The sequence below is a fragment of the Hirundo rustica genome, chromosome 4, assembly GCF_015227805.2.
Source record: "Hirundo rustica isolate bHirRus1 chromosome 4, bHirRus1.pri.v3, whole genome shotgun sequence".
NCBI classification, from domain to species: Eukaryota; Metazoa; Chordata; class Aves; order Passeriformes; family Hirundinidae; genus Hirundo; species Hirundo rustica.
The window spans coordinates 33,985,755-34,000,601 of NC_053453.1; the positions used below are offsets into that span (position 1 = coordinate 33,985,755).

Genomic DNA, 14,847 nt, shown 5'->3' on the forward strand with positions numbered 1-14,847 from the left:
AGTGTTCTGAAGGACAGAACGATTGTCTTAAAAATCATCTCAGACTAGAAAATTAGTGGCTTGGACACAAATATATTATCTGCATGAGTTCTGATGTATTCATCTGTCTCCTTGAGACTAGTATTTTGTCTTCCCCTTCTGTGCTGGTCTGAGGAAGTAGCTGATCACATTAGCATTAGGGAATGGAAGGAGACCAGGAGCTCTAATAAGGAAAACACTTATTTGGGCTGGGAGGAGAAAGGGATGCTGATGTAGCAGACATTACTGAGAATATCTCTTGGCTAAGTGATGGAAGAGAACCTAGCTGAGGTTCTATTCTGTATATTTTATTTAATTTTTACAAAGAATGGCATGGAAATGTTTGTGCATTATTTTATAGAGAAAGTTCATTTTTGAACACTAGCACCCAGAGTGATTAGTTAGGCCTGGTAACATCTAGATCTTGGCTGATGGAAGAAGACACAGTGTGAATTGCTCTGCTGATTGTGCTTATATTTCACTCTGCTGCTATGACATATGCAAGGATTTGTGGTTAGGAAACTCATCACCAGGCCTGACTTTTGAAGAAAGGTAGTTGCCCAATTCCCCACATAGAGTGTTCATGAGGTGTGTGCTGGGTGTGTTGTAGGGAGTCAGAGATGAATCAGCTGCATCTGAATCAGCCTGGAGATGAATGGTGCTCCCCTTGTCCCTCAGCTTTGGGAAGCTGTGCCCAATCTCACCCCCAAGATGCTCTTGCTCCATTGTTTAAAACAGCTGACTTTGGAGCAATTGTTTTCTCCGAGCAGGTGTGGCTTCAACCACTTGGTGACCATTTCAAGAGCAAGATGTCAGAAGCACGTTGTAAAGCATGGTAGAGATGAATGAAGTACTGCTGTTGCATTGGATGACTCAAGGTCTTCACAGGTAATAAATTTACCTGCTGAAATAGCAAAGTGGAATTTGATCTGCCAGATGGAAGCAGAGTTAGCAGGGGGCAGCTTTTCTTTTAGTGGGTCCTGATATGAAGGACCTTCTATTTCCTGTGGGAAATTAGTTTGTCAAGGTTTCTTTAACCCACCTAACCTGGTCAAAGAAGACTTACTTATTTTAACTTCTAATATGGCTAGCAAAGCTTTATGGCAAAATCTAGGTGCCAATGTATACTGAGAGCAATTCAGCCCCAGGAAAGTTGGGGGGAAAAAAAGAAAATAAAAAAAATCCCTATATGACATCTTGTTAGCTTCTCTTTGTATGTTGGATAAGTATAATTAGGAAAATTAAAAGACACAGGTGCCTCAAATCTGTGTGTTCTGCTTAATGACAGTGAGAGCAGCTGACCCAATGAATCATGGTGGGCTGAGGCTTTCTTGTTCATAATAAACCCAGTGAGTTGTTCCTTTGTTGGCTTTCTGTTGGCAGCAGTCATGTGGGATTTACTGTCTCTGCAGTTTGTGTTAACAGCAGTGTGATTTTCTGTAAGTCCTGGTGTGTGGCTAGTGAGGAGGTTTTGTTTGCTTGGTTGAGGTTGTACCCTGATGAATGACTAGTTGGAGTGTTCTGAGCTTTTTGTTTGGGTGCAGGATGGTATCACCAGATTAATTCATTAAGATCTTGGTCTTCAGTTTCCAGTGGCATTGAGTTATTTCCTCTCATGGGACACATTTTCACTTTTCACTGCCTGTGGTCTTGATGGTGAAAGATGGAGGAGTAGGGTGAAAATTATGACTGAAGTAAACACCATTTCTTCCTATTATGTACAGTATTTTTATTGAATTATTTTGGGTCCATTTGTTTGTTTTAATCCCAGTAGTCCTCTTTGTATTCAGAGTTTTGCTGTGAGCTACATGCTGTTGAAGTTAATTAAGGCACAGGCTTTGGTTGTTTAGAAAATGAGTTAGAGGTCCATTTGTTGGCAGAATGCTTGCTACAGAACGAGGTAATCCCTGCTTTTGCGTAAACACACAGATGTGTTTTTTTTTGTTTTGTGGACTTGATTAAGCTTTGCCAAAATCGTCCAGCTTCTAGTGCTATTGCAAGAAGGCAGAAATTCCTGTGGTATGTTCAAGTATGGAATCATGTCTAACTCATTTGAGGGAATGACAGCTGCCTTGTGATGCCTTGTGGCCCAGAGCTGTGTAGCAGAGCTGCACCTGGGAATGCCAACTGCAAGGGCATCACCAGGGCAAGTCTGTGGGAAATCAGCTGGCTTGGGTGCTGGGCTTCGATGCTGTGCTTGCATTTTGCTTGTCATGCCTGCTTCCATGGCAGTCCCCAGGATTAGAGTGATCTTGTGGGGTGGTGTCTTTTCTAACCAGATGAAGTTTCTTTCATTTTGGGAGAACAGAAATGTGTATGAAAACTCTATGTGAAAATAGGAGAAAGTGTCTTGCTGTCTGTTCATTCTTACTAATACACCAAAGTTTTTTTCCTTGTCCTTTTTTTCTGCTTAATAACGCATACAGATTATTTGCTAGCTGTCAGCCTTGTGAACTTTACCCTGTGCCATTTACATTAAAGGCTGTAAGTTCTCTTTGTCATCTACACATATTAAAAGTCTTTTGTGTAATTAAACCTTGAGGTGCACAGAAGTTAATGTGGAGTGGTTGTTTGCTTGTTTATTGTTTTTTCTTAAACAAAGATTGATGTTTCAACATAGGAAAGGTGAGGTTTTTTTCCTCTTTCCTAGTCAGTGTTTTTGCTTAATAATAGTGGATGTTGTGGGTGGCTTCAGTAATCATGGTGACAGGCAGCTCCAGCAGGGGTAGGTACCTGCTTGAACAATCAGAAATGAATTAATAATAAGCATTAAAGTTGAGGTGTCCAGTATTGGAATTTCAGTATCAATATTGTAAATAGATTGGAGAGGTATGAATTCCATAATGTGCTTGTCTCTGAGGTGAGTCTTGGCTGGTCTCCATGTGAAGGAGTTTGTCTGCACTTACGCTGACAGGGAACATTGCAAGTTAAAAGCTTGGGTTCTTGAAATGTGTCATATAGATGTCAGAAGCCTGCAGACTGCTGTCCCTTTAGTATCCACTTTTTGTCCTTTCTGCCTGTTTTATTTGCCCCCGGATAGAACATTATAAAGCTGAAAGAGCTTTTAGGGAGATGAAGTGGACAGTTTAAATGAAGCTATGTCTTTATTATTTGGAGCTGTTTGGGGGAGAGGGAAGATGACAAACAGAAGGGCAAGAAGGGAGAATTCCCTAGAGAAATGAATTCTCTAGGGAGAATAGAAATTTGAATTCTGAAAACATTCAGTAATTTGTTATTTGTAATATAGTAGGTGGGGTCTGATGACTTTGCAAAATGCTACACAATCTTAGAATTGTGCTTAAGGAACTAATGGCAGAGCTGTCTTTCACTGGTGTTCCTTCTTTGCCTCAGTTTCCTGATCTTGAAATAAAGGTATGTTCTCAGTGTTATGCAGGAAATCAGTATCTGAGCCCAGATCAGAATTCAAGGTTTCTGGCTTCGAGTTCTGCATTCAGACCACACCTTTCTTTTTATAGCTATGGGGAAAAAAAGTCTGCTCCAGCATGTCATTTAGTGAAATGCCATGTAGGAAAAGCAAAACTAAGCCTAAAAGAGCTAAAAATATTTGATTTTAAATTAGGAGACAGAAAAAGTTCAGTAGATTCTTTCTGGCAAGTGGAACCTTACAGTGCCACAGCAGATGTGCTCATCTTTGGGGTCGTGTCTGGCAAACTGAAGTGCCTGCAAAGATGTATGATGAATTGTGCTGAGAGGTGTCCAACAGAGTGGGTACAGGACAGCCCACTGAAGTCAGGGGAGTCCTTTCTCAGGATACACTGCCCTGGAATGTGTTTGTGGGGACAGTTGGAACTGTGACTTGGTTTGTCTGTAGGGTGAGTATGTTCAGGTGTTCTCTGAAAGCACCGAGATTCTTCAAAGCTTCTCCCTTTTCTAATTGAAGCCTTAAATCATCAAAGCTGAGAGCTGAAACTCTTTCAATACTATATATGGCATTTGTGCTAGTGGTAGAAATTGGAGTGTATTTATAACACTGGTTTGCTGCGGGGAATACAGATTGGGAACAAATGTTTGTTTGGAAAAAATCCAATTCCAGGATCTTCTTTTACTGCTCCACGTGAAATCCATAGCAACCTCGTAAAAGCAACAGTTGAAAAATCTTATAGGGCCTTCCCCTGGAAAAAACATGCAGTTGGTGTAACATTATGTATCTGGAGAGTTACTTCTGATGGTTTCTGTAGTAGGCAGTGACCCTGTATGCAACATCCTGTCTGTCACATTGGAATGCAGGGATGCTATAGTGTTGTTGGGCCACGCTGGGGTTGTTGGGGTTTCTTGTTAGGACGTGCTGCTATTTTCAGATGTGCTTCTTGTTTGTTCAGAAATACCTAATTGTGTCCCAAGTAATATTTAGCAAACATTTTAAGTGTTCTTAATAGCATGGCATGGCATTGACATGTGGAAATCAAGCCATAAAATGAGCTGAGCTGTTTTGCATACTGATGCAAAATATTTGAAGGAAAACAGTTGGCAACCAAAGGGCACAGGTGTCTTTGTCTCCCTTCAGCCTGAGTGTTCTATTTGATTTGCTTAATGTGTTAATCCTTTCTGTAGCTGCACCGCAAATGACTATTTTGTTGAGCCTCCGTGGAATAATTACCATTTGGACTGATAATGTTCATATCCAGAATTATAAAATAATTTTGTTTTGTGTTTTAAAACTGCTGTCTTGTTTTTGAAGGATGTTCAGAAGGAGAGAGATCCTCATGTTTATCTCAGTAAAGAAGAAGTTAAAGAGAAGATACAAAGCTATAATTCATCTGTCACTGATAAATTAAAAATGACCTTGGTAAGTTTTGCATAGAATTCCTGTAGTTTTTTAATGTGAGCAGTTGAGTCGTAACTTTGTAGTGCATTGTGAGTTGTGTTATTTTCAGCATCTTACATATGAAACTGTCTCTGTTTTAATGATTTTCTAAGAGACTTTTCCTTAGATTGGCAAGTTAAATATGAAATGCTTTCTATCCCTGTAACCCTTTTACATGGATCAAAACAAAGTGTAAAAACAAACTGATGTAATTTGAAACGTGTTTAAGGTGAACTGTCAGCTGACACTAAAGTGTACATCTGTCAGAATTTTCTGACAAATGCTGAAAACACTCAGGTGGTAAAAATGAAGGTGTATTTTTCTTGTTTCTGCAGATAATTTTTTGTCAGATTTTTTTTTATAAGGATGCTCCACAAATGATGAAGTTAAAATACACAATATTTATTATAGGAGACTTAACTTTCAGAGTAGTCATACGGGTTTTCAGCATGAAGAGACTTCTCTTTGCCCCAAAAACGTAGACAGTGCAAACTGAAATACATAAGACTTCTCCAAGGGTTGTGAGCCAAGTCTCATATTCAGTTCAAGTCTACTCAAGACCATACTAACAAAATTGACATCTATCTGCGTAGCAAGCTGTTACTCAGTTGTTATGCTGTCCAGATTTTCTAATACATGACATATTCTGATGGGTGTATATGGAAATTTTGAAATTCCATTATATCCTAAAACATGAAAGTATGACTGTACTAAAAAGATCTTTATGTGTTTGCACGTGGATCAGGACTTATTTTGCCTAAAACCAGATTGTCATGTTTTCTAGCTCAGTAAGGTTTGATTGGCTTTGCTGTTTTGTCTTTCAGAAGCAACTGAAATGAACAATTTCAGATGTTGATTGGATTGGCATTTATTCTGGGGTTTTGCCTGGTTTTTTTTTGGGGGGGAGGTTTTTTCAACATGATTTGACCATCTAAAATGCCTCAGACTAAGTTGACAAAGACATCTAAAATGTGGGAGATAATTTCTGTATTTCTGCATTAAATCTGTTGCTAAAGATGGGTGTTAGTTGTCTTTTTCACTTCATAGTTCTCTCCTAAAGTGAAAACGTATCTCTGCTATGTTGTACCTTTTGCTTGATGAGGTCCTAATATACTTAGAATTCCACAATTATTATTAAGAAAAAAATTAATACTCAATAGTTATTAATAAGAAAAATTAATATTCAGAAGATATACCAGAAAGAATAGCTGTCTGAATTACCAAAATGAAACCTTTCCTGTGAGATGTCATGTATTGCAGTGGTACTTGGTGTTCGCTGTGAGCATTTTCATGTGCCTGCTCCACTGCTGTGTCACAGCTGGTCATTGCTGATGATTGTAACGGTTCAGGCCTTTCCTTCACTGCAGAACGCAAATGGGATTTACACTGGCTTCATCAAAGTCCAGATGGAACTATGCAGACCCATCACTGTGCAGTCCTCCCAGAGCCAGGGGAGCTGTGCTCCCAGCAATCAGGAAACTGCTTTTTACTTGCCGGACGGCTGCGTGAACACCCTTCACATCAGCAGCACCAACACCGTTCGGGAAGTTATCGAGGCCTTGCTCAAGAAGTTCTTTGTGGCTGACAACCCTGCGAAGTTTGCACTTTATAAACGCTGTCACAAGGAAGATCAAGGTATAAACTGAGCTTGTGGCGTTTCAGTAGTGAAAGGGTTTGGGGAGAGAGTTGTGCTATAGTAATACTTGAAATAAGCTAGGTGGAAGAACTCAGATAAATGGGAGTGACAATCTTCCCACCTTGTCTTTTTTTCCTTATGTAAAGTAGCATGGTAAGACAGTAATAGACTGGGGTACTTCAGGATAATTCATCCAAGACAAAGTCACCTGCTAAAACATTACACAGATCTCCTGTGCTTTGCAGTCCACTTTATTTTATGCCCTTATCAGGCCCTAAATTTCAGCTGGCCTGATACACTGCAGAGTTGCGAGATTAAATTACAGGGCAGGTTTTTAAAAAGATAAGCCCATGGTGTCTGTGATGCATGAGGTACTGGCACTGGCAGACCGCTCTCAAGGTGACGACCATGGGCACATGTGTTGTGCTCGTGTGTGTTAGTGCACGTGGCTGTCCCTGGGCACTGGCTGCTGTTAGGAGCTTGTCAGTTGTGATGGAAATACCAGAAGATGGAAAAGGGGGTTTTTTTAGGGAAAGGTGCATTTTGCCAATGTTACTGCTTGCACTTAAAATCTGCCTTCCTTCCATGGACATTGAGAGCAGTTTCAGTAGTTCAGATGTTTCTGGCAGGCAGGCAGAGTTGTCTTTTAGACTTTGTGTGAAATTTTAAGTGGAAAAGGTATCAGAACAGTGATGTACAGCTCTGATGTTGTAAATGCTTTAGATAGAGCAACAGTGTGTTGTATTTTTTTTCTTGTGGGTTATTTTTTCCCCCCTGGTCCTGCATGTACTGTGTTGGCTGGAGGCCACTTCATTCCTGTGCAAAGGCAGTATTGCTCTGTCACCTGCTCAGCTCCTCCCTAAAACTCACTGCTGAAAGCCGGTATGTAGACTGATAGATAAACAGTGTGTAAATCTTGGCTACACATGTGTCTTTCTGAATTTTTTTAGCATTAGCTAGTGTTAGTCATTCCAAGTGTTTGAAACATTGTTGGTAAAGATGATAATTACTGTGGTTTCCTTCTCCTGCAGTTTATACATGCAAGCTGTCAGACAGAGAACATCCCCTCTACCTGCGCTTGGTGGCAGGCCCCAAAACAGAAATGCTCAGTTTTGTTCTACGTGAGCATGAAACTGGAGAAGTCATGGTATGTCACACCCTCCTGGGCCAGTGTTTGTGTTACTTCATGGATGAGTGGGCTTCTGTTTGAGCTGTGCTGACCAGGCAGTTCATTTTACGGAAGCAGACTCTTTTCCCTTGTTAATTTCCTTCGTGCTTACGTAAAAGTTTCACTTGTGGTTAGATTGACCTGTTGTTACTTGCAGAAGAAAAAAAACAATTTAAAAGAATAAAATATTTTCAGATGCCCTAAGATTTGCAAGGAAGGTGCTTGATGCTGCTTCAGTTGGAAATTGTCTACAGTGTCTGAGGTTTTGTTTGGAACTACTGTATATATAAAATATTTATGAATTCTCTGATCATCTCATCCATTCTTTGCTCTCTTGGTCGTTCCAGTGGGAAGCTTTTAGTATTCCTGAACTGCAAAACTTCTTGCGCATACTGGACAAAGAGGAAAACGACCAACTGCAGATCTTGAAGAACCGCTACGCAGCTTACAGGGGCAAACTTGAAGAAGCCCTTCGTGGGGTGTTGAAACCTGGTTAAAAGGGGGCCAAAGGACACTCAGGAAAACGCGCTACCAAATGTCAGTAGAGCATGCCAAACCCAACGTACAAAGAGCAGCAGAGAGTAGTGTTCTTTATTCAGAAGACTGTTTTGTGATGCCAGGGTAGACTCTAGTTCCATAAGCCAGGTCACTTAGCATCTTGCACCCACAAGTAAGGGATTCTGCATGTTTGTACATCAGTTTGCAACCCTCTGTGTGCCTAGAGAGTTTCCCAAGTTATCCTGGAGCAAGCTGTGAAACTGTAAGCAATTTCCTAGGATGCTATGAAATAATACCTTTTTTTTTCTTTGCTTAATGCTATCTTTACAAGTAAGGATGTGCAAATTGATGGGTTAAAAAATATTATTAAAGCCATTTGGACGAGAATTAGTTGGAGCACTATCTTAGAGATGAAATTGATTTGCACTACCTTTCTGTTTTTGAATAGTTACTGTATAATTTGTGAGAGAACTGTTATAGGTGGAAAACTTACGAGATCTTTCGGTTTGTACTGTGAAATTTGTGGAAAGCTTTTAAGTGGTCTTTGTGTAGAAGGTAAAGAGAAAGTTGAAAAGAAGGTAAGAGTTGGGGGAGAAGAACTCTAATAGCTGACAGAGGAGGTTTTAAATGAAAATAGTATTTTCACAGAGGAAGGTTGAAATACTAATTTTATGAGGTTAAAGTTTTAGTATGTTATAATATTGTGAGTAAGTTTTATGTTTTTTAACTGCGTAAATCCACACTGGAAAAGAAATAAAGATAACAAATAGTGGGAAGGAACGAGAAGCAAAAGCGAAGTAAGAATGGAAATGGAGCTGCACATACAGGTCCCTTTTGGAGAAGCTGATTGCATAAAGGCGTAGTCTGGGTTTGAAAAGTGTGGCAAACCTAAAAAGCTGCTTACTTGAATTCTGAAAAGTGGTCCATGTCTCAGATAACTCTGTGAGAAATACCTGTCTAGCAAGGGTGCAGACATAAGCTACAACTACAGATGCGTTTGGTCTTTATTGTAAGTCAGGTCTTTCCTCTGGCTCAGTGATCCATTTTTAGGCTGGATAATCTTGAATTACAATATCTGAGAGACAAAAATAGCTTCCTCTGCTTCTTTCTTTGCTAAAGGCTCAGTCTGGCAAAGAAAGTAGGAATTCTTATTCACATTTCCAGCCCAGCAGAACGTTAGCATTTATTGTCTATGTTGGGGACTGAGCTTAGTAACTCTTGCTTTTAATAATTCAAAACCTAAAAATTTTAAACTCTTGATTGAAAAACTGATTACCAAATTCTGCAGACTGCTGATTTACTTGATTTAAAAGTAGGAAAAATGTAGCAAGAAAACTTTTTACTTTAGTGTAAATATAGTTGTTGTTCTTTCAGAGTTATTTATCTAAAGAAAAAAAAACATGTTCAAAAGAAACCAAAGAAGTGGGTGTGCAATAGAAGCATGGAAGCATGAGGCAGATTTGAGTGACTGATACTGTAGTCATTATCATGCCAGAAAGGAAATGAGTTATGGGGTGGGGGCGTGGAGGAGTGCTAAGGATTGAAGAGCAGCAGAAGTTGTGGTGGGTTTTTTTTGCCTCTGTTCTTAACGTGTTCATTTTAAATTCCCAAGGAATTGTTAAAACTTTGGTGACATCTAATGGATACTGTGTGAAACTCCAAGATGCTTCTGTTCTTCCCCTTAATTTTATGTAATTGTGCCTTTGTTTCCTTTCCTTAACAAGATTCTTTTTAAAACTCTTCACAGGTTTATTTAGGTAAAAAGAATTTGCAAGCTTATGAGACAATCATAACGTTTTAAAGAGTTAAGAGAAATTAAGAGTAGGACTAACTATAAATATATCTAAGGCATATCTTGTTTGTTTTTTTAAATTTCACATGTAACATTGTAGTGCATGTGTGAGTTAGTAACATTATCCTCAAGTGAGACACTTTATAATGGTTCAGGGAATGCTTTTGTGTTTTGTTACAATTTGTTTTTCTAGGAATGCAGCAGCATGTTGGTGGGTATTCTGTTAACATCTTAATTTATGTTTCTGCCCATAGCTATGTAATCATTGCGTAATCGCTGTCAATATTGAACCATTTTTTGCTCAGATTTAAACACTGTTCGAGTTTTAAAGTTGAGTATAAAAATATGTGAATTTTGGTTTTACTTGAACTAAGCTACTAGTCTTTTTAAGTAGGCACATCTGCATTTACTTTAGCCAAAAACCTCAATCAGTGTTGTATGCACTATGAGTCTTGATTTGGGGGGAAGGGGAAGGGGGTGGGGGACCAAAACAAATATTTTAATTTTGTCTTAGTTCACAGTTAATTATTGTAAGATGTCATGTGTGGAGTTAATTTTCCTCTTCTTTGTTCTACACACTGGCAATTACAGCAGCTTTAATTTAAAAGAAACTGTCGTGCCTGGTCAGTTTTATCTTTTTTAATTTTAACATCAAATCGAACTGTCGAAGCTTTTGTTGCAAAACTGTTTTCTTGTCATTATATGATGGTACCAGAATGACTAAATGATGAGGGAGAGGGGGAATGCAGGGAAACATTAAAATGTATGTCTTTAAATACAAACATTTAAACTATTTATAATTTTAACAAGCTTAGTTTTATTTTTGTAGGGAAGTTTTTATTCCCCTTAAAGTTATTACTGAAATGGCAAAAAAAAGTGATGGTTCCATTATTAAAGTTGAAGTTGGCAATACTTGGTCACGTGACTTGTTTGGTTTTTCCTTTACCTGATGATGGTGTTGTGATCGCTCTGAGGCCAAACGGATTTCCCTGAAAAGCAGCAATGAGTCCTGTGGGCAGACACTGCTGGCCTTTAGCATAAATTAAGGTTTGCCTGGGAGAGAGGGAGGGAGCTGAGGGTTGTGGGGCTCAGGGAGCTGACCCCTCCATAGGGGGAGCGCGGTGGTGCTGGGTGGGGCAACCCACGGGCGAGTGGTTTCCTGTCTGTTAAAGAACACCTTGCAGAAACGAGGCCAATACACCCAGGCTGGAGGTGATACCCTGCCCTCCCTCCCCGGGAAATGCTTTTACCCCTTTTATCTTTAATGGCTTTTTAGTGGTTTTCTTTGGTAACATCCGTGTTTAATTTTCCAGTTACTTGTTCTGTGTTTCACAGAAGTGATTTATTCCTCCCTGGCTGAAGTGGTAGAAAGGAGGAATAAACAGCTGCTGAGCTGTTTGCTTTGCTCTCTGTGGCACTCCCCTGGGCACTGTGGCCCCGCAGCAGAGATGGCAGTGGCTCAGCCAGTGCCTTGAAGGCTGGTTTATGTGAGACCTCAGTTTGGTGTGTGCAGCAACCCCGTTATGACTGTGTCTGTGCTTGGTAAGGCCTGCAAATGGCAAAAAACTTCAGCACTCAGCCAGGGTGGGATGGATGAAAGTCCTAAAGGTACCGGAGTCAGCAAAGCTGCTGAGCACACAAATCACCGGGCTCTACCTGTGGCAGTTATGTACTACCAGAAATACAACTCAGCAAAAGAAATCTCGTGTGTTTTGGCTGGATTAGGGGCAGAATCATCCATCTGGAGACTGAGGAGTTCAGTGTGGAGGCAGAGCAGGACAGCAGCACCATCTGTGGAAACGGTTGGGCCACTCCTTTCCATGGCAGAGATTGACAGATTGTCAGTCTGCTTTGTCTTCCTGCACGCTGAATTTTTAGTGCTGAAATTTTTGAACGTTTGCAAAAACCCCACCAAACGCCATTCCCTTCCTGCCCTCCTCCTGTCCTGTATGAGTATAGAGCAGATTTCTTTCCCTCCCAGGTTCCTAGCGTGGGGATTTCTAGCTGCAGTCCTTGCAAGTTTTGTCAGCATTCACTTTTTACTGTCTCCCATTGATCTAGAACGATTCAAGTATGTTTTCTTCCTTCCTTTTAATGTTCAATAGCATGCTTGTGTTTGTTGGGAAATAACTATGCTTTCAAAACTTTTCCTACACTTTTCATCTTGCAGGAGTGTATAAATTACGCTATTTAAGTTCATATGCAGGAGAAATAGTTTCTTCTACAAAACTGGAAAATAGAAACACTTGTTTTTTAAATAAGTGAATTTTGAGCAAAACAATGCTGACTAGTGCAGCATTCATACATTGCCAGACAGAGGTTTGTTAGTATACCTCAGACTAATGATAAGGAATAGAACTGTCTAGGATTATGGCAATTTTGTGTTTCTATTCATTTCAGAAAATAAAAGCTCATAAAAGTCTGTATACTTTTACCTTGGGCCTGAAAGCTCCACCAAATCCGTAATTTAGTCTGAAGTACCAGCTTTAAGAAATTGTTTAGAAAAACAAAAAAACCCAAACTTCTTACTAGCATCTCTGGAATAAAGTCCAACTAACTTCAACTAGCTTTCTAGTCCAATGTTGTCTGGTTTCTTACATCTACTTTATAATTAATTTGGTGCCATTTTGAGACTTTACCTTCTGCCTTAGTTGGATCAAGTGAATAAAAAGCTGCAGATGATCCTTACAGGACAACTGAAAGGTTCAGAGCCTCTTACTGTTGGTGGTGAAGGCAAGTGGATGACTTCCAAATGGGTGAAGTTATGCATTGGCTGCATCTGCTCGGTCAAGAAGTGGGACTGTGGTGAAAATTCAAGCCAGATAAGAGGAGACAGAGTGATCTACCATTCAGAACACAGGTTTAGTGCTGTGAACTGAGGACTTACCTATTCTGGAGGAATTCCTTTCCTCTTGATGTGAGTGGGTAAAAGATTGCTGCAGTAGCCAGTCTGGAGAATTAGGCAATGCCCAGTTCAGAGCAGTTTGAGCCAAGCACTTCAGACACCGAGCCTGGGTGCTGGCACTCGTTTTATGGTATTTTTCAAGGAAATAGTGCAAAGGCCAGGACATGTTTGTCTGAAAAGCACCTTCTTGTGTTATGTGTTAGCAAGGTGAGAGGTAATTCTGGACTGTTCTTGTTTGCCCTTGTGCAAGCTGAAATTAGAAGTGTTTTCAGCTGTAGCAGTGTAGGCATGAAAGGGACCCTGCCCAACACCCTCCACTGGGGCACCCAGTACTAGCAAATGGCTTCCCATACTGTTTCTTTCCTGCTTTCCTCAAAGGTGGTTTTTAAAAATCGTCTTTTTATTGCACTTTGTGTTCTCTACCTCTCCCTCTACAACTTTTGGAAAGGGCAGTGCAAGTATTCACAACTAGAATTTTGAAGAGTTTTTTTAAAATCCAAGGATCAATCCTGCAATTCCCAAATCTAACTTTTTATGATGCTGTATAAAGTACTAACTTGGTTCTGCCTTTCTTGAGTGCATTTTCCATATGAATAAGACAGGATATTACAGATAAAATAGTTCTGTTTTGCCTTCACTTTACCAGGAATACCCATGAGAGAAGACGAGTGCAAAACTCCCTTCACTAACTCTGTAAACCTAAATATAGCATTGTGGCTTCGCACACAGCATGAGAGAAAATAGCATTACAAGTGTAAGATTTCTCTCTTTAAATACAGAATCTGGAATGTGAGTAGAAATTTCAGCTGTTTCCACCGTGTCTTGGGAGGAATTAGAATGCCAGTGTATTTTGACAATGAAGTTCAGCCTCTTGTTTTTTTTCCCAGGCAAAGTTGTATTAGAACACTGGCTCTGAAGCCCTCCCTTCAGATAAACAGGTGCTTTCTGTATGCCAGTAATCCTAGACAGTTCTTTTAATCTAGGCTTGTCAGCTGATACGTTCAGAATCTGCCCTCTTTGCTCCTAATATTTTTCCATAGATGTGAGTGAGCAGATGTTAGACACTTCTGTATTTTTATCTGCTCTGATTTGTCTGATGAGCACTCCCAGTCAGAACTTCTGGGTTGTCAGTAATAGTGGCACAGAAGGGCAGCATAACCTTTAACCCCTGTCACCAAGTGACAGCACTGATTTTTAAATATAAATGAGGCTGGAGTGAAAATGCAGGTTGTGTGGAAAGAGCACAATATCTACCTTAGTTCAATCTATGTAAATAAAAGATGTATCAGAAGAATATTTCCAGGAAGTTAACAGACTTTACAAGTGTTTTGTTGAACAGTGAGTCTACGATTGGTGCATAGTTCTGCTTCAGAGCCTGGAAGCAGCCCCAAGGCAGGAGGACGCTGTTTTCTAAAGGTGGGGCTTTATTTGCTGCTGCTGTTTTTTCTTTAATACTCTGCCGAGAAGCTTTTGAAGTTACTATACAATTTCAAAAGACTTGAAATACTTTTGTGAAGTTTTTACCTTGTTAATTTGAATACTTCAAAAGCAGAGGGGAAAAACCACTAAGCAGGTATCCGGTAAAAAACGTGGTTAGTCCTGTAGTGTAAGACTTAGGTGGTTTTGGTATTATTTTAAAACATCACAGCTCACACACTTTTTTTTTTTTTTTTTTTTTTTTTCCTTAGAATTTTCATGTTGTTGGAGGAGGGTTATGTTCTTGGTTTGGATCAGCGTTTTCCTTTCCTCTGCCTGTTTTAGTTAGCTGATAACATGGCAGAAGCCTGAGGAGAAAGGTAGATCATGTGAACTCTGCTGATGCTTTCACTGATTCTTATCAACAGCATGAGAATATCCCCATGAATCTTCAGTCTCATCCTTGATGCCTTTGCTGCCAACCCATAGGAATCTACAGAGTCATTCTTGCCAACCAAGAGTCATGGAGCTAGCTTTTCCCTAGATTCAGTTGAGTTCTATCAAGTCCCTCCTGCTCCTGTTTTTAGAA

General features: G+C 39.9%; 1 protein-coding gene across 3 annotated transcripts in view; it reads left to right on the plus strand.

The window, feature by feature from the left end:
• The window catches only part of RASSF3 (Ras association domain family member 3), a 94,687-nt gene extending 83,845 nt beyond the window's left edge, over nucleotides 1-10,842 (plus strand). For all 3 annotated transcript variants that reach the window (XM_040062546.1, XM_040062550.1, XM_040062547.1), the window contains 4 exons: nucleotides 4,718-4,825; nucleotides 6,211-6,478; nucleotides 7,511-7,626; nucleotides 7,995-10,842. In XM_040062546.1, the coding sequence (XP_039918480.1) occupies nucleotides 4,718-4,825; nucleotides 6,211-6,478; nucleotides 7,511-7,626; nucleotides 7,995-8,144 (642 nt within the window). In that variant the 3' untranslated portion in view covers nucleotides 8,145-10,842. The remainder of the gene's footprint in view (nucleotides 1-4,717; nucleotides 4,826-6,210; nucleotides 6,479-7,510; nucleotides 7,627-7,994) is intronic.
• Nucleotides 10,843-14,847: the final 4,005 nt, after the last annotated feature.